The sequence below is a fragment of the Sylvia atricapilla genome, chromosome 2 (assembly GCF_009819655.1).
Source record: "Sylvia atricapilla isolate bSylAtr1 chromosome 2, bSylAtr1.pri, whole genome shotgun sequence".
In the NCBI taxonomy this organism is placed as follows: domain Eukaryota; kingdom Metazoa; phylum Chordata; class Aves; order Passeriformes; family Sylviidae; genus Sylvia; species Sylvia atricapilla.
Window position 1 is genome coordinate 15,337,067 of NC_089141.1, and position 22,826 is coordinate 15,359,892.

Sequence of the window (22,826 nt, forward strand, 5' to 3'; positions counted from 1 at the left end):
GCAGTTGTTGGTATTTACATGTCTTTTCTACCTGGGCTTTGTCCTTACATAGCTATTAATTTTCTAGCAACTTCTTAAATGTTTTTGAAAATGTACGGTTTTAGAAGCCCATATGAAACAAAGATGTGCGTATTCTCCTAAACTGCCTTGATGTGGAATCCAGTGATTTATCTAATGACCTCAGGGCCATTTACTTTCTCCTCAGCTGGGTTCTCCTCCAAATGAGACAGATTTATTTTCTCATCTCCTGTATAGGGGAATTTACAGCCACAAGTAGCAATTTCAGAAGTAGGCACATGCTAATTTCTTAGGTGTTTACACGCAGCTTTTGTAAACCTAGTCTAAAATTATTTTTGTATGCAGACTTAGGCAGTATACAGACACACACAGAGTTGTTTAAATTCAGTGGGAATGAACCAGGGCCTCTAAATCACCAATCAGAGTGCTGATCTGGATTTGAATTTCTTAGTTTAGGATCATGTCTTAAAAAACAAATGCTGGAATGAAGAGAGTATTGTGTATGAGCTGAGAGCAGGAGTTGATCTAAGCTCTTCTTATGAGAGAAGTTGTGAAAAAGATGCTGTTGCAAACTTGCAGAAGATGTCATTAAAATATTCCTGTCCAGATTCACATAGTTACAGATGGGCCGAGTACATTGCTTAGCATTGGGATTGAAAATAATAGCTTTGGTGGGGTTGTTGGGGTTTTTTGGGGGTTTTGTTGTTTGTTTGCTGGTTGTTTTTTTGTTTTGTTGTTGTTGTTTTGGTTTGGTTTTTGGGTTTGGTTTGGTTTGGTTAGGTTTTTTTCTTTTTCCAGTTTTAATAAGTTTATCAAATTAAAATGTCTTTATCCAAAAATTTTCATGCCTGACTGGAGAACTGATTTTAGCTGACAAACTTAATTTGAGAAAATAATTTCCTCTTCTTTAAGAATGTTTAAGTTCTTGCAGTTTGGAGGCGGAGGGGATAATTGGAGTGAAATGGGCAGGAATGAGAGGAATAGAGGAAGCCCTTTGTCCTGAGAAGTGCAGGTGCCTCATACTGAATATCAGGTACCTAAAATATGATGGGAATGGCTACACTATGGCAGAGATGTACTTTATTTTTGGCTTGTCCAGAGCATTTTCACTAAATTTAGCCAAATATGCACCTCCCTAAAAAAAACTAATACAGTCATCCATACAGCAGAGAACCCATAAATGCAGATCTGGGCAGCATTTTCCTGTGTCTGCACTGTGTTCCTGCTGCTGTCACTTTCCTGGGAGGGCCCTTTGGGTACTTCAGCTGATTTTTCTTGTGTTCAGTTTGTGGATGGGCTGTATTTTCAAGTGTAGACCAAACACTCAGTGAAGAAGAGTCCATTTGCTGTGAGGTATGAAGAAGGGAGAGGCCTGGATAGTTGGGAGGGGAACTGGACTTGTGAACATGCTGGGTTCCAGGTGTGAAAAGTGATATTTCTGGGCTAAAAAAAAAAAAAAAATAAAATGACTAAAGAAACAGCTGGATATGGCTTGTACACAGACTTAAAATGGGAAATTATAAAGATTTCGATATAAGTAGAGAGGCTAGAAATGAATTTACTTGCCCAAACATTGCTGGAATCTCCACATCCTGGACAGGAATAGGAACAGGACAAAAGCAATGGCTTGGGGAGAAGAATCTTTGCCCGTTAGACATGCTTTTATCTTTGTCATCTGGAAAAGTGCTATAGATTCTTGAGCATGTCTATTCTTCTGCTGACAAAATATGTTTTCCCCTGCCAATAGGTTTCCCTGCTAATAAGGAATTCCTGTGTGATGCTGTCACTCATTTACATAATTACTAACAGGTGGTTTTGTGTTCCTCATTTTCTGACTGATATTCCAATTTGTGAAAGTGGTGAACACTTTTTTGTGTGCAGTTGAATTAATGGAAGCTGAGCTTTGATCACATAAAATTAAAACTTCATTTCTCCCCAATGCCCCTCCCCCCCAAAAAAAATTGTCAGTTTTGTGGCTCGGGATGAACATCAAAATTTAGCAGATACTTTTTACCTTGCTTTCTAAGATCTCTATCATACCTCAGAGAGGAGCCATGAAAATATGTGAGGTAATTATAAAGCAGTAAGATACCTGTAATAGAGGTCATGAGGAAATTAATAATTCTGTCTTTGAAGTGCAGTTTGAGTAGTAAGACAGGAGGCCACCCTCTAAACAGTAAAACTAAAGCAAAATATTAAACACCTGCTCATTAAATGAGTACCAACAGTCTGGAGATGTTTGGGGAAAAAATAGTGTGTGATCATGTAATTGCAACCAGTCCCATAAGGCATCATAAACAGAAAGGAAACGATTAAAAGACATGCAGACAGCCTTAATTCTGACAGTAAATGCTGCCTGGTTGATCTTTCAACCTTAATAATGTTCTTTTAACTTTTTTCAAAAATTATTTTCATATAATAATCATACATAACAAATCTATAAAATTAGCTCTGTAGTTATCAAGACAAACTGCCTAAGTCAGAATCTGGTGTTGCTTGCATCTGTGTGAATTCTGAGTAATTTTTTTAAGTGAGATCACATCCCTTAACTTGCTGAGATTGAAATGTGAAACATAGTGTGTAACCAGTTTTAAATGTCTTTATGATAAATCCCTGTCTTGAGTGGGAACACTGTTTCATATAAACCCAGCCTTGTAATGGTTTGGCTAGCATAAATAATTTATGGCAATAAAAGTGTGGTATGGCTGAGAGGACAGAACAAAATCTGTGGCGTCCAAAGGCAACTTGGAAACTAACCCCAGTGACATCCTTCCAAATAAAATTACCGGTGCTTGGATTTTGTACCAGTATAACTGAGATCAAATTGTGGTTCTGCATCTGGGTTTTAAGCAGGCCTGTACAACATTATGGTGATTAATACTGTTTGTAGCCGTGCAGCCTAACATCACAAGGGTAAACAGAAGTTATTATTCAGACCTTAATTTGGTTTTCTGTGGTGAAGTTGGCGATGGGGGTCAGGGAAGCTCTGTCCTGTGCACGACAGTTCACAATTGCCTGAGGCGCGTAAGACGGAGTTTAAATTTTCCTCCGAAGCATCAAGATGTTGATCACTGCCAAAGGCAGGCAGGCTCCATTGGAGCTCATGCGTTGCTCGGCTCTGGATGTGCAGTGCTGCAGAGGCACAGCTTTCCAGGGAAGGGCACGGCCTCAGAGGCCTCTCCGGTGTCCGGCAGATGGCCAGTCGGTCCTGGCACAGGCTGCCTTCAGGTGGCTTTGCTGGAGGGAGGGATGGGACAGCCCCTGCCTCTCCAGCCTGGCAGCCCTCTTCCCAGCTCTTTATGCACATCATCGGGTCCCCTTGTCTGAATTTGTGGAGCTCGTCCTCCTTTCTGTTTGATGGATGGGTAAGCATCAAGATGCTGAAAAGTCAGAAAGTGTTCATTTCAGCCCTCTGACTCACTGTGGAATTTTAATGTCTCTTTCAAGAGCGGCCCACGTTTCTCAGGCGACCGATTAACCAAGTGGTGCTGGAGGAGGAGGCCGTGGATTTCCGGTGCCAGGTGCAGGGGGATCCCACACCCACAGTCCGGTGGAAGAAAGACGATGCAGACTTACCAAGAGGAAGGTGAGAGCCACGTTCACGTACACTTTCAGATTTCAGTTGTTGCACAACGCTGGAATCCGTCCCTGCTACTAAGAGTTTGTTCTTTGACATTGTGTCCAAGATTTGTTTCCCACATTGCTGCTCTTCTGGCATACAAATCTTGTTCCAGAGGCAGCTGTGCAGGGAAGCCCAACCTGGGTGAATTGTCCAGGTAATGGATTCCTGTGGAGGAAAGCAAAGTGATGTGTAGGTGCTGTGAGCACATGGGTATTCAGTGAATTTATTGGAGACAGTAAAGATGTTTTAGGACTGTAATAGTGATAGTAGCCTTCAGAATTATGTGCTGATACCAAGAGGGAAAAAACTTGGCAGGAAAGTTGCTCTGTTGCATTGGCAAGGTGAATTACAAGCGGAGCATGGTGGGCTTTGCTGGCTCCTCAGTTCATGTCTATTAAGTCTTGGAGAGAAACTTCCCTCTTGAGGAAACAAAAAGCCAGACTAGCAGAAGTGTAAAGCAGAGTTGAAATCTGGAACAGGCCCCCTGTGTTCAAGGAAGATTAATTTAGTCTGGAACAAACAAGGAGAAAATTTTAGTGAGCAGAGGAAGGGAGTCTCTCCTGCAAAAGGGTTTTAAATTAGTTTGGCTCCTTTCAAATAACAGAGCAGTGTTTAGTCCTCATTTTCTAGAGCTCTTTCTTGTTTTGATGCTGAATCATTATTTCATTAAAAAAAATCTCAACGTGGAAATAGCTCTGGGAACTGGAATTAGAACCCAGGTCTCCACAATCCAACAAGTCCCCCTGGCAGTATTAGTCCTGATTTATTTTTGCAGTTTTAATTTTAGCAGTAGATGTGAATAGTGCCTCTTTTATTCCCCCTCACCATAGCTGATATTTTCCATCAGTTGAATACACTAATGGAAGAATACGTAATCTAGAAAAAGCATTTCTATATAAGTTGGATACGTATGTGTGTGTATATATATGTACTTTTAAAAAATTGCTTTTCTAGCAATTAAATTTAAAAAGTGACATAGCTGTTTCACTTACTCTAGTGGCATATGTGTATGAATGTAACACACAAAATATTATTTTCAAGAGAAGACTTCTGTATGTCAAGATGGATTTTTCTCTTTGCATGCTCTTTAACTATGTATTGTAGAGTAGTCCACAGCAAATATACTGTGTTTCTGTGATTTATTCTTGCTTTTGTGCTACTTCTGTTTTAAATCATGTCTGCTTCTAGGTCTCATAAGCAGAAGTAATAGATGATGAACCCACAGTGTCTTTGGTTAGATTGTATTTCTATTTGATATTTTTAGTGACCATATCCCTTCTTTTTCTCCAACATCTGCACTTTGGAGGCAAATGCCTCTGAGAATTAGCACTGTATGTTTTCTGTTCTATAATTTTTATTCATATAGCCTGATATGTGAGCATATCTTCACTGACCAAAAAGTGGACATTTCCAAACCGTGCTACATGGTGCTTAATCAAGGAACCTCTAAAACAAAAGCTATTGATTTTTTCTGAATTTTTTAATACCAGCAAATAAATTTGCCCAGGTGTAGCTGGAATAAATGGATGGATGAGAAAATTATGGTATCAACATTTTATATATTAGAAAAGAATGTCAAAATTATTCCTCATTGTTGAAATTGAGGGATTTTTTGGGGTTTTTTTTTTAGGCAAAAGAAAAATTATCTTTCAGCTTCTGAGCTCCTGTATTTTAAGTGTTTTAACATCTAAAATGAAATATAAAGCCCTCAAGGACTTCCCTTTGTTATTCTTCCTACATGCATAAATACTTCTGAGCAGATCTCGGAGCTATTTGTCTTATAACTTTCAGTATAAATTTCCTGTTTCTACAGCTAACAATGTTCTCTGCAGATCTGTCTGTTTTCATTTTTTTTTCAATAATTTCATTTTGGCTTCAAGATTACAAGACAATTACAGTAGGTACCTGTTTCAACAATTACTGCAGATTTTTCAATGTGTCTATTGTTGGTTCAGCTTTCAAAAGTGTCTAGTTCAGTGACAGCTAAGTGGGACAAACTGAATTTTTGTATGCATTTTGTTTCTGTAATTTGCTCCAGGTGAATGCCAGAATCATTGTTAGTGGATCCATAGTCTTTCAGAAATCCTTACCTGTTTTTCCACCTTTACCTTGTTTTAGTTTTTTTCAGTGACCCATGTGAAAATGAAAAGTAATCCCTGTGATTTCTGTTGATAAATGTGAACAGTGTTGCTGCACCAATTGGTGGGTTGAATAGGAATTGGAAAACAATTTCAGGCTGTTAAATTCCTAATTATAAAGGTCCCCGATGGACTGTAAGCATCTCCAGTTGCAATTGGATTAAATGAGAAAAAAAGCGCCCCAACTTCTAAAGAAATTACTATGTTTGAAAACATGACTCTTTATAATAAAATAATTTGCTATTTGTCAAATAGTCTGTGCAATTGCCCAGGAGTATGTAAATAACATGCTTCCAATCTGAGAACAGACAGTTTATTCTGATGGTGCAAAACTTCACTCCCAATTTCAGTTGTTTTGAACTGATGATCTAAACCAACTATGATAGTCTGTATTTTGAATGCAAAACCTTAAAGTGGTTCTTTGAGTAGCAGTTTTTAAAATGCCTGGGAAACATTGGTCTCACTAGTGGTCAAAGGAAGTTACTTATCCCACATCCTGTTTACCTGACTTGAGATTTCAGACTGTGATATTTGTCATGGAGCTCCTCTGTGTTTGACTGGGCAGGAATTAAAAAAAATTATAAATACTAGCTGAAAACGGTAGTGTAAGTAATGTATGATAACTGTTTTCATAGTTCTTTTGTGCCACCGTGATAAAGAATTTTTTACATTCTTCAGTTCTTAAAATTCATTTTAGAGCCTAAATTGGTCTCAGCAAATTAATATCTTGTTGATCTAATTGTTGATACTGCACCAACAGGGAGAATCAAAATCCATTTTGAAGTCTGAGGTGTGAAAAGCCTTTTTCCAGAAGCTGTCCACTTTGAGTCAGTGACCCAAGACTGAAATACATTGTGAATCAAAGGCAGAGGCACATGGTGTGTATTTTATTTCAATTGCTCTAAAAATTCAGCCTCACACCAGAGCCTCCCCAGTACGCGAAGGGTGGGGAATAGTTAATGAAGTATGACTCCTGTCAAACTACTGGAGATGAACAGGATGTTGTGGGGTCACCAGCCCTATGCCTTTGGCTGCAATATGAGGTTTACTATTCCATGAACAGAGGTTTTTGCTCATTGTAAGTGACACAAGGAAGTAGCACAAAGATTGTGTCAAAGTGACTCAGATAATTGTGGCCATGCGTAATGATTATGACCTACTGAAAATTAAATAAAATTTGTCTTTATGCACTGAATTATTTTTTCCCAGACACATGGTCAGGTATTTTTCCCTCTGCTTTGCAGAAATGGAGATTAGACTTCCATTCCAAGGAGCTGATGGTCTCCTGTGTGGAAGGGAATTCAATATGGCCAGGATCAACTTTTCATTCATCTGCATTTTAGTCCTGGTAACAGGAAGAAAATTACATTATTTGGGAGCCTACAGTATGAGAGTGGCAGATCTATGACTAGCAATTTAATAACATTTGAATAAGGTTTGTACAGTGTTTCATGTCTTCAAATATTCTAGCGAAGCCGAGGAGAGCAGCTGCATGGTCTGTAATTATATAGCAAGTAATAAGTACTTTTTTTTTTTTTAGGAAGTGAAGAGATTTTCAATTACAAGTCAAAATTTATGACACACTATAATAACTGTTTAAACCTTTTATACAGAAGAAGTTAGCAGTGCCAGCTCTTCGGGAGAGTGAGGTTAGCTCAGCAAATGTATTTTTTCAGTTGCCTTGAAAATGACTGAGTAGCAATCACATAGGTCTTTTTTTGCATTCCAGCCCAGAACAGCTGTTTTAGCTCAGTAAATACATCTTTAATGAAATTATAACCTGCTCTTTTAAGTTGCATTTACAGGCTCTGTCTGATTAGATGGATATTGTACTAGAGATGAAAAGTGCAACTGCACCAGCAGGAAGGGATATTTGTTTTATGTGCCACCCACGCAATGGGAGTGTGGGCAGAAAAACCAGGAGTGATGCTTCAGAAGGAAAGTGGTGTGTAGTTTACACAAGGTATATTGCTAAGTGTTGAGAGATTGCAGGTTATTAAATGAAACTGAGCAGCAGTGAAAATCATGAACAGCACAGTAAGCTTTCTTATTGGCTGGAGATTAGCAATGTTCATTAAAAATTATTTGGGAATAAGCATTCTTAAAGTACAGAGTTAATGCAGGCCAAGCTACGCGTTAGCTGCAGCAGCACAAGGCTGTGTAGGTGTTAGTTTTGCTATGTATTTAAAAGGTTTTTTTATGCATATGGACAGTCTGGGCAGAAATGCTCTCTGCCACACTTCTGATCGTGCTTAATGAAAAAGCACACATCTAATTTCACTGCTTTCCTCCATGGCTTCTTATGGGCCCAAAACTAGGAGTATAGCATGACATTTTAAAAAAATCTTACTGTCTTCCAGATACACATCTTTGAAATGGATTTAAACACAACTGACAGCGAACCTAATGAACTAAGAGAAGCTGGATTTTTAAAGAGGAGATCCAGAAAGAGCCTGATAGTATGAGAATTTTTGCATTTTTATTTCTCCACTGTAATGGGTTGACCCTGGCTAGATATCAAGTGTCCCCCAAAGCCTTTCTGTTATTTCCTCCTCAGCTGGACAGGGGGCAGAAAATATAATGAAAAGCTCGTGTGTCATGATAAGAATGAGGAGAGATCACTCGTCAGTTAGTGTCATGGGAAAAATACACTCAACCTGGAGAAAAAATAGTTCAGTTTATTATCAATCTCATCAGAATAGGAAAATGAGAAATAGAACCAAATCTTAAAACCTTTCCCACCTTTTTCCTGGGCAGGGAAAGGGGTTTGTGGTCAGTTCGTCACACCTTGTCTCTGCCACTGCTTCCTCCACAGGGAGAGGAGTTTGCTCCTCCTCCCCTCCTCCTTCACTGACCTTGATGTCTGCAGAGCTATTGCTCTCTCATGAGAGCCGTGGTGGGCACCTTGCCCATATCCACCACATCATGACCACAAGATGAGGCTCTGTAGGCAAGAGAGACAGTAATTTTTAAGAATAAACAGTGGTACTCTGTAATTCCATTTATATTCTGTGGATTTGAGGTATTATTGAGGTACTTAACTTCAGCCCCCTCTAGATACAAGCAAGAGGAGAATGACCTTTCAATGAAATATGAGTTAATAACACTACAGTGCTGTGTGCTTTGTTTGAGTTAATATCTGTGCAGATTGTAACAAAATGCAGTCTAATGTGTATTGAAAATTAATTAAAGAGTGTGTTTTAGTAGTGTAATGAGTATAATCTTCGCTTACATCACCAAATTTCTACTGCGATTAATAACAATTAACTGTTTTAAAGGGTCCGGGAAAAGGATATTTTTCATATAAGCTATATCATGTGTACTGTTTGTCATCTCTGGTTAGATCCTGTATGATTTGCATGCCCATCTTTCTTTTCCTTAAGCTAAAGCATTAAGGAGAGATTAGTCCCTTTATGAGGAGCAGAGGGGAGAAGATTGGCTGTTCTTAATAGCTTGTCAAAAAGAGACAGTGAAAGACAGAGGTTTAATATGGTTTCTGTATCCTTACATACATCTGGAGGCAGAAGAGGAGGTTTGCAGAGGATGTTGTTGTAGATGTCTGGCACTTGTCTGTAACTTGTGGAGTCTGTGGGGCACAAGTTAACACTGGCAGATCTCAGCCAAGTGCAGCATAAGCATTTTTTTGCTGTTGTATTGAACCATTTGAGGAAACTTCTGTAAAATCAGAGATGCCGTTTAGAGACAGAGAGGTGATGAGAGGTAAAATGGATTCTGGGGTTGGTTAATTGTTGTGTGTATAGCATCAAGATGATATACTCCAGTGATGGTGGGGTGCCTCCTCCTGTAGTACTTTTGGTTGAGTATCCCATTCTCTGATTGCTATTTTGCCTGTCACTGATCCCTTCCTGCTCTGCAAGTGGAAACATGTTCCTTACAGTCGTACATGCCCAAGTGAATGAGTAAATGAGAGCATTTTTTTACACTTTAAATTCCTCAAAACTTGACATTGAATAAAGTCCTATGATTGCATTGTCCCACAGTTCCCCCAGAGGCTTATAGTCTAACCCAGGAGTTGCCTGCCATTCCATTTTTCTGAAATATTAAATGCTGTGAGCAAAAGTGGTAGATGCGTGGCTCTGCTAGACTGATCAGCAGAGAAACAGTTAAAAACATTGACATTTAAATTGGCTTCATGTTAAGTGTCAGTTCTCACCACAGAGCTGAAGAAGAGCTATTGTTTCAGCCAGTCTGTTTGCAGATTCATGAAAATACTCTCTAGTTGCTTACATAAGGGTCAAGGTTGGAAAAATAGCTTTACAACTCCATGGACAGCAACCATAAAAGAATTCTGTCAACTAGCACTCTTGCCTGCATGTTTTCTCTTTATGCTGTGTGAACTATTGGTGATCTATGAAGTGATTACTGACCGTGCCCTAGAAACAGTATTGTCACAGGAGAATGTTATTATTTCTTTTTATTCTTTCTTATTCTCCAGCCTGAAATAGTTAAATTTCAGAGAATTAATGAAGTCACTAGAAGAGTTCAGAAACAAAATGTAATGCCAGTTGTAGTAGCCTCAAACGTGAGTTTATCTGAATTTTCCACTCACAGAAGACTGCAGTAGAAAATAGTCTTGCAGGAAGGAGACACATTGCAATTTAATGTGGAATTTCATTCAAAATACTCCTACTACTGCTGAAATATTTCTTTAGTATCAAAAAAGCAAAGTGTCCTAAGTAAAAGCTTCGTAATCACATGGTTTGTATACTGTATTTATAAATTTTAGAATATTAAGGTAGCCTTCTTTCTATTACCAGTTTGTTAACCATTAAAATCATAGAATTAAAAAGCAAAGATTGTTAACTATGCATGTTTTTCCATGAAAGCCTCAGGAAAACAGGGAGGAGGAAGCTGTTGGTTATAATCAAGTGGGAGTAAGAGCTCTAACCACTGATGCTACTGGAATCTGGCCTGCAGGGGTTCTTCTTCTTTAACACATTCCATCTCTTCATGGGATAGAAAACTTGTCGTCTGAGTTAAAAATAAATTAACTTACACTGTCAGTGAAAACACTTTAATGGTAAAGTTTTAAGCCTAAAAATTATTTCAAGTTCCTCTCAGTAAGTTCTATGTTGATAACTGCTTAACTAGCAAAATGTACTTTTTAAGAATATGGCTTCTGGCTCAACTACAGTATTGAAGGCACTTCCATTACAACATTAACATGACTTCATCTCTAATTACCACTTCAAGGTTGGTTACTGATGCAAAATACAGATTAGGAAATATTTCATTTCTCTGACAAGTTTATAGTAATCTTTCATGTGCTTTAGGCAAATAACAATAAACAGGCAAACACAAATTCTGTTTATTTCAAACTACTCATGATCTGCGTGCTTGTGTTAAAAAAATGCATCAAGCCAAGTTTAGTGAGTGGATGTTCCTTGCAATAACATTTCAATTTTTCAAAAGCTGAAACGGATGCTCAGATAACTCTGAGCATCAAGGATACTTTTCTGTGGGATGACTTTATGACATAAGCATTAATAATATAAATCTCCCCAGGTGCCTGACAAATGTGTCTCATCAGTGAGGAAAAGGACTGCTCCTGGTGACGAGAGGATAGGTCTCCATGCCAAGTGATTACAAGGTCGCTTAGATCATACTTCCACCAATGCTCCAGTTTTTTAAATGTGGAGCTCTATCTGTAACTTAGATCAAATCAGAAGCCCATTTGGGGTAATTATCATGTGGTAATTCCCTATGAGTACACTTCCATGTGCAGACAGAAATATAAAGAGGTAAAGGATGGAACCTGCATAAGTTTAGATAGGATTTACCGACTCATTGATTCCCAGACATATGTTTTGTTCTTAACTGCTGTTTGTTTCCAAATCATTTCAGAGAGAATAAAAATCAGTCTCAATTTTCTTTCTTGGTTCTCTTCTGAGCACATGGCTCCTGATTTTATAAGAGACTACATATTTTTATGTGCAGTCACACCTGTCTGTTTGCATATAAGAGCAGTACTGTGGAGTGTAATGCTTCCAAATAATTCGGAAAACAGTATTTCCTTGGACACAAGGTATGGTTTCTCCATGTTGGGCCAGTAACTGTAACAGCTATATATATATTTTATGAGATTTAGACCATTTTATTGGATGCCTTGCTTTGAAACACAGTGCAGTGTGAGTTTCTGTTTTATATTACTGCAATTGAGAGTGGTTAACAGATATAACAGAAATAATCTGCTGATTACAACCCATAAGGGGTTTTGGACTAAAGCAGAACTTGCATCAGCATAATTGAAGAAATCACAATAGTGAATAGTGACCTCTGTCACACAGCTCTTTTCCTGGTTTGCTGTTTTGAATAGGAAATACGGACTATAGAAACCCTTTTATATGACAGGTTGCAAATATGCATCACACAAAGAAATTCAAAGTAATATAACATTGTCTTCTACCTTTCTCTGGCATGAATGGCAGAGCTAAAAAATAAATGGGTATCTGGATGTGTAGATGTGAGGAGTAGCCATCCTGTCAGCACCTTGGAGATAGCCCCCTGGTAGCTCAATTTTTCATGGCTGTAAGCAGTGTCTTAGAGCCACCCAGCAAAAAGCAGCTTTTGATTTCAGGGGCACAACAGAGTAATTTGAGACCAGTGTGCAGAAATATATTCATAACTTTCCCTAGGTTTGCTAGGGAAAGAAAACCTGACAGTCCTATATCTTTCCCCCAAAAAGCTGTTACCCATTTAAGTTTGGGCTTCTTTCTTCTTCCATTTATCGGCGCATGGGATGAAAGTGAAAAAAACTCAGCTTGTGTCAAATATGCATTGCCAGTGGGCATGGAGGCTCTCCCTTCTGCTGCTGGATCACACAAGCCTGAAGCAGGTAACAGCTCACACTTCCCATCTCACTGCAGCTTCCCTCTGGCTCTCTCCATCTGGCACAGGGAGTGCAGGAGCCAGGGAAAAGCTGTGGCACTATGCTGGGAGCTGGAGTGCCAGCACCGCAAAAGAAGAAGTGGAGACAGAAGCTTAAGCCTCCTTAACTACCTCCTGTTTACCCTGGTTTTGGCATCTCTCCATTTGGACTCCCTAATCATCGATGTTGTGAGCAATCTTGAAGCTTTGTGCGTGTTCTGCAAAATAGCCTGGCAAACAAGCAAAAGAAAATAGAGCAAAGTCATTTTTGTGCCATCTCTTAAAAAAAAAAAAAAAAAAAAAAAAAAAAAAGGCAAGCCTACAATGTGTACATATAAAGATTCTAATTTATGATTTAATATTTTTAAAGAATGTTTTCGATGAAAATATATACCTGGTATAAATTAATGCAATTTTTTTTTAGGCCAGTGGCGTCGGTCTTTAACAGTTTAGATGTGACTTTTTCCTCTTGCAATATCCCTTTAGCAACAAATAAGACTTCTTGAGTTGGATTTGTTGAGTTCAGCAGTGCATTCTATGAAGTTTAAAATGCACTACTAAAGCAAGTACGGATGTGTTACCAGTTAGGCCTGCTTGGATTTTTAAGACTGTAATGACTCCAGCTGCAGATGCATTTTTGCTATCTGTGCATATTAAAAACAAAAGAGGTGCATTTTTTTATGTATAGCTGCATACACATTTTTGAAAAATATGGAAACTAAGGGTTCTGTGAAACACTGTGGAAAATTTATATCAATTTATATCAAAAAACCCAAAAATTATTGTTAAATATCTATAACTTCAGTAAAATTTTCTCTCTCTCTTTTTTTTTTTTTTTTTTTTTAATTTGATAATCACGAAGAAGATTGATGCCTGACTATGAACAAATACATTTTCAAATGTGGGGAAAGAAATTCCAACTGTGACAAAGCCAGTTCAATTCAAGTTTATTCTTAGATGCTTGAGTTAACACATGAATTCAACCTCAGTACATTAATTTGTGATACTTAAAAACAGTTAATGTGTTTTGTTTTATTTGCTGTTTGGCTGAGCAGATGGGAATGGTTTTGACACAATTCAGTTTTTTATTTTTCTTCTTTTCTTTTCTTGAAAAAACAAGGCTCTTTTTCCCACTTTGTCACAGCTGGTTACCAATCAATCTCAATTCACAGTACAGTGATGATAGCACATGTTGTTCAGGGGCCAAATCTGATTGGGTTGCATTTTCAGCAGTGTTTCATATCAAAAAAAAAAAAGTGTCTGTATGGCAGTGACTGTCAGCACACTATTGTACAACTGTCATTAATCAGAACTAGCAACAATGAATGCATTCATATGTGCCAGAGACTGCCAGATTTCACTCAAAATCACCCAATTTCTATTAGAATTTTCTTACCAGCAGTGTTTTCTCATGTGCCTCTTGTTTCTCTCTTTCTTTTTTCTTTGCCAGTCCCCAGCCAACCCCTTCCTTTACGCTTAATTAAAGGCAGACCTGCTCTATTACTTGTGGAACAGAAATTATGTAATGTGTTTCCCAAAAGTGGCTGGTTTATATCTGGCACAGACTGACTGGCTGTTTAAAAGACCTCTCCCAGCTCAGTCTGATGGCTCAAGTCTAAGCTGAACCAAAGGGTTAAGCACCTCCTAATGTTTAACAAAGAGAAGTACTTAAAATCAATTAGATGGCCATAAACATGTGAAACTGATGTCTGATGCCCTGTGGTTTTAGCTGAATGCTGCATTAATTGGCTAAGAGTCAGCAGTGTTTGGGCAATGTGTCACAAGTTGTTTCTTGACACTGCACATATTTTGAAGACATAGTCTTCTTCATGTACTGGCAACGTAAAGGAGCAGTTTAACCACTGTACCCTGGTTTTCTGCCATGCCCTCGTCAATCCAGGAGCCTGGTAAACGCTCTCTGAGATTGCTGTTAGCAGATAGGATCCTGATCCTCATTCCCAAGTGTTCAGAAGCACTAATCCAGATGACAGTAAACTTCCACGGAAAATGAGGTGGAAAAGTCTTGCTATGGGGATTTGAGGCTCTAGGACAGAGAGGAGACAAGGCTGAGCAGGTGGATGCTTGGGAAATTTAAAAGATGTTCAGTCTTCATTCCTTGTTATTTTGTTTGTGCTGCTGTGGGTTAGGCTAAAAGCCAGTTTTCCTCCTTTCTCCTTCCTGTCTGCTTCATCTACCAAACCTCTTCACTGAACTGTGGTGACTTCTGGGGACAGTGAGGGTAGAGCAGATGACTGACGGGCATCGTATCAGTACTGCAGGACAGCAGATGGTTCTAACGCCCCACGGGCCCATCCATGTATGAATCTAATAGCTGGATGGCACGTTCTGTTAGAGTGCTCCAAAAGCATGGCCTGTTGGAGAGGCAGACTGGGGAGAGATGAACCTGTCCTTGAAATAATTGCTAACTGGACCATGACAGTGACATGTTTACGCCACCCTCCATTTGGTGACCCAAGTGGGAGCTGGTGGCTGTGGCCACCACCGCCCTGCGTCCTGGCATGCCATGCAGCTGGCTCCCCAGCCCTGCAGCCTTGGCACAATGTGCATGATTGGCAGGTGCAGGGATAAAGGCTGCTGGAGCCTGGGAGGCAGCTGGCTGGCATGCCGGCACCAGCACATCCGTGACAGGAAGCAGAGTGAGTCAGCTGCAGCCCACAGCACGCTGGAGCTCCCTGTCCCAGCCTGCCTGCATCCCACTTCAGGCAGCTCCTCTCTCAGATACACTCCTGCTGCCTGCCTGTTTTGTTCTCGGCAGCGTTAGGATGTTATCCATTGTATGAATAAAAAAAAAAAAAAAAAATTACATAGATGGTTAATTGTTGTCCAGCATTAAAGCCCTGATTCTGGTATCCAATTTGTATTTATATTACAACTGAACTTAGTTTTCTCATCACACAGGAGCTGAATACAAATTTATATTTTCAGTCTCCTAGAGCTGGCCTCATGTCAAGAAAATAAGCATTTGCTCTTGTCTGCAACTCTGTAATCACCAAAGACAAATAACTGCTCCATCATTGTGGGATAATGTTGTCATATTCTTGAGATTTTTAAGGGGGACAATTTGCCTTTTCTGTCTTATGAAAACAGTGATTTTTATTTGCCGTTGACTAATGCAGCACAGCGTGCAAAATGACATAATTTGTGAGCAGTCTAGAAGAAATGGTCTTTAGCTGCATGTGGCTGTTGAATGTAGTTGTAATAGATGTATAGTTCTCCAGAAAGTGCATATTAAGTTCTCTAACATCCTAACTACCTGCCCCCTCACCACTACCAATGGCACTATGCTGGCAAAAAAAATTATCCCTACAAGTTTCTAAAGCTTGCCAAGGCATCTACTTGCTTATTCTCCCCCTTGGCATATCTCTTATTAATCACTTAAATCTGAGGTACTGCATATACATACAATTAAGTGTAACTCCTAAGGAAATAGGTATTATATGTGTTTATGTTAACTCTAACAGAATGGTTAGCTTCAAATCCATGTTTATTAAATTATTTCTTGCTAATTGATAGAATGGACCCACTGAATATAGAAAGAAGTTGTGTTGTGGTGAGTGTGAAAAGATGTCTTGACTGCTCTTTGTTCTTGGAATTGCTAGGAATACTCTAATTGATGTTGTGAGCTTTAGTTAGAACTAACAGAAATTTTAGTTTCACCATATGGGTTCTTTGAGTTAAGATGCTTTGAAGTCTTTTAGCTCTCTACAAACCTATACTAAAGGAACCTATACTAAAGGAACCAACGGCAATGTACAATATGTACACAAAAAAAGTTAAAAAGTTATGTTTCACATTCCCAAAGGATCTAAAAATGTTCATAGCGCCTGACAACATTCCTCTGATTTGTTGTATTGCATCCTTATTCATCCAAACATTTAAGGGTGTTCTTCCATGTGATTTCAGTGTGTTTTCTGTACAAGTCCCTAAGGCTTTTACTACATAACAGAAAGAAAGTAAATGAGACCTTCTAAAATTATGTCATGCCTGTGTGTACAGTGAGAAATAGTATTGACACCTCCTGAAGTCCAGATCTGTCTTTAGTTTCTTGCACCTATTTCACAGATACCTGTGAATCTGAACCCAAGTCTAGATCCAAGGTGACTTAATGTCACCTTGAAGAAGGTGAGAAGAAATGCTGAGAAATAATTTATAAAAATTATAAAATATTGAGAAAAAATGTTGTTGAAAATAATTTAACAAAATAATATTTAAAGGATAAAGTATCTGTGCTGATAAGCAGGGTTTTCCTGATTTGGGAACCAAAGACATTTTATGCAAGATGAAGTCTCCTGTTGACTCTAATGAACTTTAGATCAGAGCCTAAAATACTTTTTTAACCATGACTTCTGCAAGATAATAATAATTTAACTGAAAATATTTTCTGCGTATAATCAATCTAAATGCCTTAAGAATAAATGTTCACTATGTGTTGGAGTATGTTGTATTAATTAACTTTTATACATCCTCAAAGTTTTAGAATTATTTCAACGGTAGAAACAAAGAAATGGACAGAGCACGATTGACCCGTTTCTAATTTCTTTTAAGAAAGGGAAAATGTCATTGTCTACCCTTATTGAATTGTTTTGTTGTATTTCTGTGAAATTGATAAATCTGCTTTAATGTGCCTCTTCAATAAATGTCACCTTCCAGCGCTTGAATATATTTTTTATTGTTTGCAATTGGGTAGTGTGGGATCCTACCAGCATGCTCACCATTCCCTAAAGGATTGCTGCTGTAGAGGAAAACTGTATATAAAAGGAAATTTTGCAATCAGCAAAAGGTAAAACATGTAGCTCACACGGTTAAAGGTATGATAAACCTGAGCTGTCATGTATTGATAACTGATGTCTGATACCTTAATTTTATCTTATTGCTCTAGATCAAGGACAGAGTGAATTATATTATTAATAAAGTCCTAATACTGAACGTAGCAATACTAATTTTATGTAAAGTTTCTAACTAATGCAAAGTGCAATAAAAATGTCACAGAGATTAATGCTTCATGGAATTATCTAATGCCGGATAATACTTTGTCTTCCAAAGCTGGCTCCAAGATAGATTCAGACTGGCGTTTTCCAGGTGGTGGTTTTTCTGTCCATTTGTGCTGCCCACAAAAAGAGCTTTCATTCTTTTGCTGTGACACAGGTATGACATCAAGGACGACTACACGCTGCGCATTAAGAAGGCGGCGAGCGCGGATGAGGGAACCTACACCTGCATCGCCGAGAACCGCGTGGGCAAAGTGGAGGCCTCTGCCACGCTCACCGTGCGAGGTGAGTGCTCCACTGGGGATATCCTGCAGGGATTATTGCTTCCCGGTGAGATGGGCCGCCTCCTGCCCTGCCATTGGTGGGGCTCCACGCTCCCTTTGCAGTGCTGGCCGCCGCACCCATTTACAGCGCAGGTGGAATCCTGGCCCTGTTGATATCTCATGCGAAATTTTAATTGATTTCAGTGGGACAGCATCCCCCTGCTGTTAAAAGTCCTGTCCCAATGTGTTTTTATTGAAAAGCAGATGCATATATGCATAAGCAAGCACTACATAACCGTGGGCATAGACATTAATATGTGAGCCATCAGTTCAGGCTATTAGTCACGTTTCTTTCTCTAAGAAGGAGTGTAGTAACTATATTTATTAATGACAAACATAATACGATAGTATTATTATTGGATTAACTCTGCCATAATTAAGCTCTCTACCACTACCCTTTATCCAAAAAATAAACCATAGCCAAAGGAAAGAGAAAATCCTAATTAAATTTTGTAAGTATTACAAGGTAAAGAATAATTATTTTCTCATAAAATATTTGTGGTCTCCAATATGCACTCAGTTTATGTGCTGCTCTTTGATTTGGTAAGGAGGTTTTAAGGCTAGTGGAGTAATGAGTTGACAAAGTATCTTTCGTTACAGTAGATATAGACGAGCTAAAGATTATGGGGAGAAAAAAAGTTTGTAAGCTAATATTTCTATTTGAGAAAATAGAATATAATAGTTATTACTTCATTCCAAAAGATAAGCAGCAATTTGGCACAATGGATATCATGCAGACACTATTTCACAGTTTAGTGGTGCATGCTGACAGTTTTCAGTAGAGCTGTGAAAGGTTAATAAAAACATTTTTAGCTTTATCTGTCCTCCTCTTTTCATACACATTAAATCAAATGCTCAAAGTCTCAATGGATTGCTTTATTAGAACTGGGGTCAACTGACCCAAGAGGCCAGCTTCCATTTCCATCCATTTAATGCATGGACACAGTTCAGTTTAATTTGCTGAATTCAAAGGGAAAAAAAAAAAAAAAAAGCCAGTAAATGGCTTTGTAGGGGGAGAGATGTTAGTGTGTAACAAAGAAAAGAGAGCGTTGTGATAATCTGTTGAAATATTATCTCAGTGTTCACTTTAGACTGCAAGTGATAATATGGCTCTTCCCATTGTAAGCTGAAGAAACAGGTGTGTAAGAGATTGCTCTTCTCTTTTGCAATATGGGAAAATCAGTCACCACAGCAAACTCCCAGAAACAGTCTCACTCTGTTTCTTTGTCACAGGCAGGATCAGAGTGTCCAGTAATTCTGGTAACAATTCCCTGGCCTTTAAACATTCCTGGAACTGTGTCCACTGTGTACACGACTGGAGCAAGCCTTTCGGATTTGCTACCCTGGCTTGTAATGTAAACAATAACTAGAACCCAGAAAAAAACCTTTGAAATTACTGAAGCTTGAACCCAATGAAATTAAAGGGAAAAAAACTCAAGGAAATGTGTAATTTAATCGATTTTCCCCCAGTAGAAGCATGTTTTCATTATCTTGTGTATTTTTCCCCCTGGGTTTGCCATTTACAGTCAAATACATAATGTTTATTCAATAGAAAGGAAGCCATGATATTAGAAACATACTATATGTTCAGGATATGACAGAAAATGAAAAACCCAGAAATTCACTGGAGAAAGCTATTACTCTGAATTTTGTGAGAACAAAGGACAGGAAAATGTCCCATTGACTTTAGAGGGATGATGAACAATGGACTTTATAATTGGAGAAAGCCTTAATTCTGAATTCTTAATAAGCAGTGTTGTCTGACACTGGTTTTACCATGTCATGTGAAGAAGCAAAACACTTAGCATTTCAAAATTTATTTTGAGCATGTCTTGGACTTTGCAGGTATCATGTAGTTCCATCTGCACTCCTGACAACAGCCAGGTAATCCTTAGCTCCCTCATTCACAGCTCCATCTTAAACCAGAGGATGGGGATGAAGTCAGGAAAGTTGCATTACACTGTCACAAACAGCAGCAGAATCTGAGTTCTCTGACCCAGACTCCATCTTCTCTCTTGGAAAGATGCACTCCTAGACCTCATCTTTCTGCAGAAAAAGTAATATATGTCCTTAATGCTGGAAGCCAAAAAGTGTTTCAATAGACGATGGGTGAGAATGGCAGCAGAGTACATACACACAGTTAAGTGAAATGGGGACAGAGTCATGGAAAGGTTGAGAGCCAAGAAGGCCTTTGCAAGCTCTGTTATCTCTGAATTTGCATGTCTGTGTCTGGCATTTGACCCCAGCCTGCACATCAGCACACAGAGCTGGTAATCTTCTTAAAAAATAAAAATAAAAATAAAAATTAAAAAAAAAAATTGTGCAGTTGCTCAGAAATTTGTAATTATTGCTGCTGATAAAATAAGGGAAGCTTTGCCTACACAGATGCAACCTGGAGTCAATTTTATGTCCAGATTTTGAGCTCTTCTGAAAGAGATATCTATATTTTATTAGCAGAGGGACTGACAGCTCTCTTCCCCAGCACAAGTATAATGAAGGGCTGTTGCTATAACCAAGAAATGACTTGTTGCAGCAGCAACTTTCAATCTCTATATCAGCCTGAAACAGTATTAACCTGTCAATCATTTAACAGCAATTTTTTAGGAAGTAGAAGTTACCTAAGCAGTAATTTGGGAGGTTCTGGGTTGAAGTCCCTGTGGCCATTTCAGCCCATTTGTTATGTTTTCATCAGCACTGTCAGTGATGAAAAAGCACTGTGCTGTAAGCTTTTATGCCCATTATTGAATAAGAAAAACTGTCCTGGGCTTTCTCTTGCCCTTAGTGCTGTACTGACAGGTCACGTTTAAAATTCAGTTGGTATTTGACTCAGAAAGCAAATGCCTTGCATGACATTAGGCAGTGTGAGGCTTAAATTGTGTGTTCATTGGGATCTAAAAGTTTGTGCTAATGCAATGCAATTTTTCTTTTATCAGGCATTAACAATGATACTTGATGATGGCATGCGAAGATAATAAAAATGTTTCTCAGAGAAATGGTTCCAGTCAGCTTGTTCAAGTAAATGGGATGATAGTGTCACATGACTAAACACTAACTGCAGTGAACATTTGACTTAGGCTGCCATTTGAGGGGTTAGCAGTCATGGTAGTATCCATAATGGGAAGTAACATTACACGTCATGCATTCTGACAGATATTCTTTTCTTTTTTTAATTTCCTTTTTATGTTCTCACTACACCATTGTAATGTCAACAGCTCGCCCCGTTGGTAAGTAACCATCCTTCTATCCATTTTAGCATGGCTTCATGCAATGCTTCATCTTTCATTTGCAACAGCATTTCACTGGCTGGAATAAGCAGCCAGCGCTTAATAGTTGTATCTGTCTAACACCAGGCAAGTGGTTTTGTCTGACAAAGTGCTATTTCCAAACATTGTATTTCCTACTGTGTCATGTGCAGGCACGTTTGCCAAATCACCAAGTACTGATCAGTGAAATGGGGTGGGTGTGCCAATACCAAGCCACAATCACTCATTTAGATGTTTTTATAGGTCTGGTTTTGGGCCCAGTGTAAAAGCCACTGAAATCAACAGAAAGGGCTGTGTTGATTTTGGTGAGCTTCTCCCAGGCCCTAAACAATCAGCTCATCCTGCTTTTTCTGCACAGCAGCAAAAGCACAGGCTTTGCATGTCCTGTCTTTCCTGTATTGTTCAAAGAGTTCTGAAATGAAGAAGTCCTGAAATTGAAGAGGGGATGGAGTAGATTTCTGTGCTTGCTGAGGAAGTTCATCACTGATTTCTGCCCTTGGGTCATCTTGGAGTGCAATTTGGAGTGCACTGTATAGGATGCAGACTGTTTTGAGCAACCTCTAGGTTTTTAATTCTCACACTGAAAATGTTATTATTGCCTGTGTCTTTGAAATTCTGTAAATGCTTAAGAATCTTACTGAGGATAATGGAAAATTTGCAACTGTCAGAAGATGAAATTCACTTCTGGTGTTCAGAAATATCCCAAACGTACGATTCAATTTTCTTTCATGAATATTTACTCTCTGCCTACATGGGTTTAGTTTAATGAGCTGTTTTGATCCTCTGATATTTGTAGTTTGTATTTAAATGTATCTTTTAGAATAATAATATGGTTACTCTGATTTTTTTGGATTAGTATAAAAAGTCAGTACTCGTGTTTATGGAGATTGATGAGGGGTTTAGTCTTTACTTAGTCAAAACGTGTGTTAGATACGTGTTTGACTAAAGTTTGTGAGTTTGAATTCATCTCAGCTCTTCACTGTTCTAAGTTTGGAGGAAGAAAGATCGGAGTAATTTAAAGATAAAATCCACGTTAGGCCTCTATTTCCAGAACTAGGGTGATCCCATCTTATTAACTTGCTTGAACTAACATCCATGGAAGCAAGCCAAATACCTCCACAGCCACAGCATGGCTTATCCACACCTTGGAGAATTCCCTGTGCAGAATAGAAATTTGCTCTTCTCCATTTGGGATTTTGATAGCAAGCTTTAACCCCAAATCGCTACTGTATTATTTTGGCATTAGGCTAGTTCTCAGGTAATTCATTCCTAGGAGTTGCAAAGTCTAAAACTGCAGTAAACTCAGGAGAAAATTTTCCTTTGCTTAGAAAATGAGGTATGAATTTAGCGTGCTTCTTCATTCACTTAGAAATGCCACAAGATTAAAAGTATTCTGCTTGTAGATATATTTTTTTCATTTTGCTGACTCTTAAAAGACAGGCAAGATAAAAAAAAAGTAGAGACTGTTTCAAGCTCTGTGAAAACTACATAAAATAAATGACTGGAGATTCACAAGAAAATGATAGGTTTCAGCAGTGTTGATAGTGTCTCATTTCACAGCACCG

General features: G+C 38.6%; 1 protein-coding gene across 1 annotated transcript in view; it reads left to right on the forward strand.

Moving 5' to 3' along the window:
• Positions 1 to 22,826, forward strand: part of LOC136373284 (contactin-5-like) — a 56,139-nt gene that overhangs the window by 28,236 nt on the left and 5,077 nt on the right. The window contains exons 5-7 of the mRNA XM_066338183.1: positions 3,466 to 3,604; positions 17,833 to 17,960; positions 19,232 to 19,353. Coding sequence (XP_066194280.1) covers positions 3,466 to 3,604; positions 17,833 to 17,960; positions 19,232 to 19,353 — 389 coding nt within the window. The remainder of the gene's footprint in view (positions 1 to 3,465; positions 3,605 to 17,832; positions 17,961 to 19,231; positions 19,354 to 22,826) is intronic.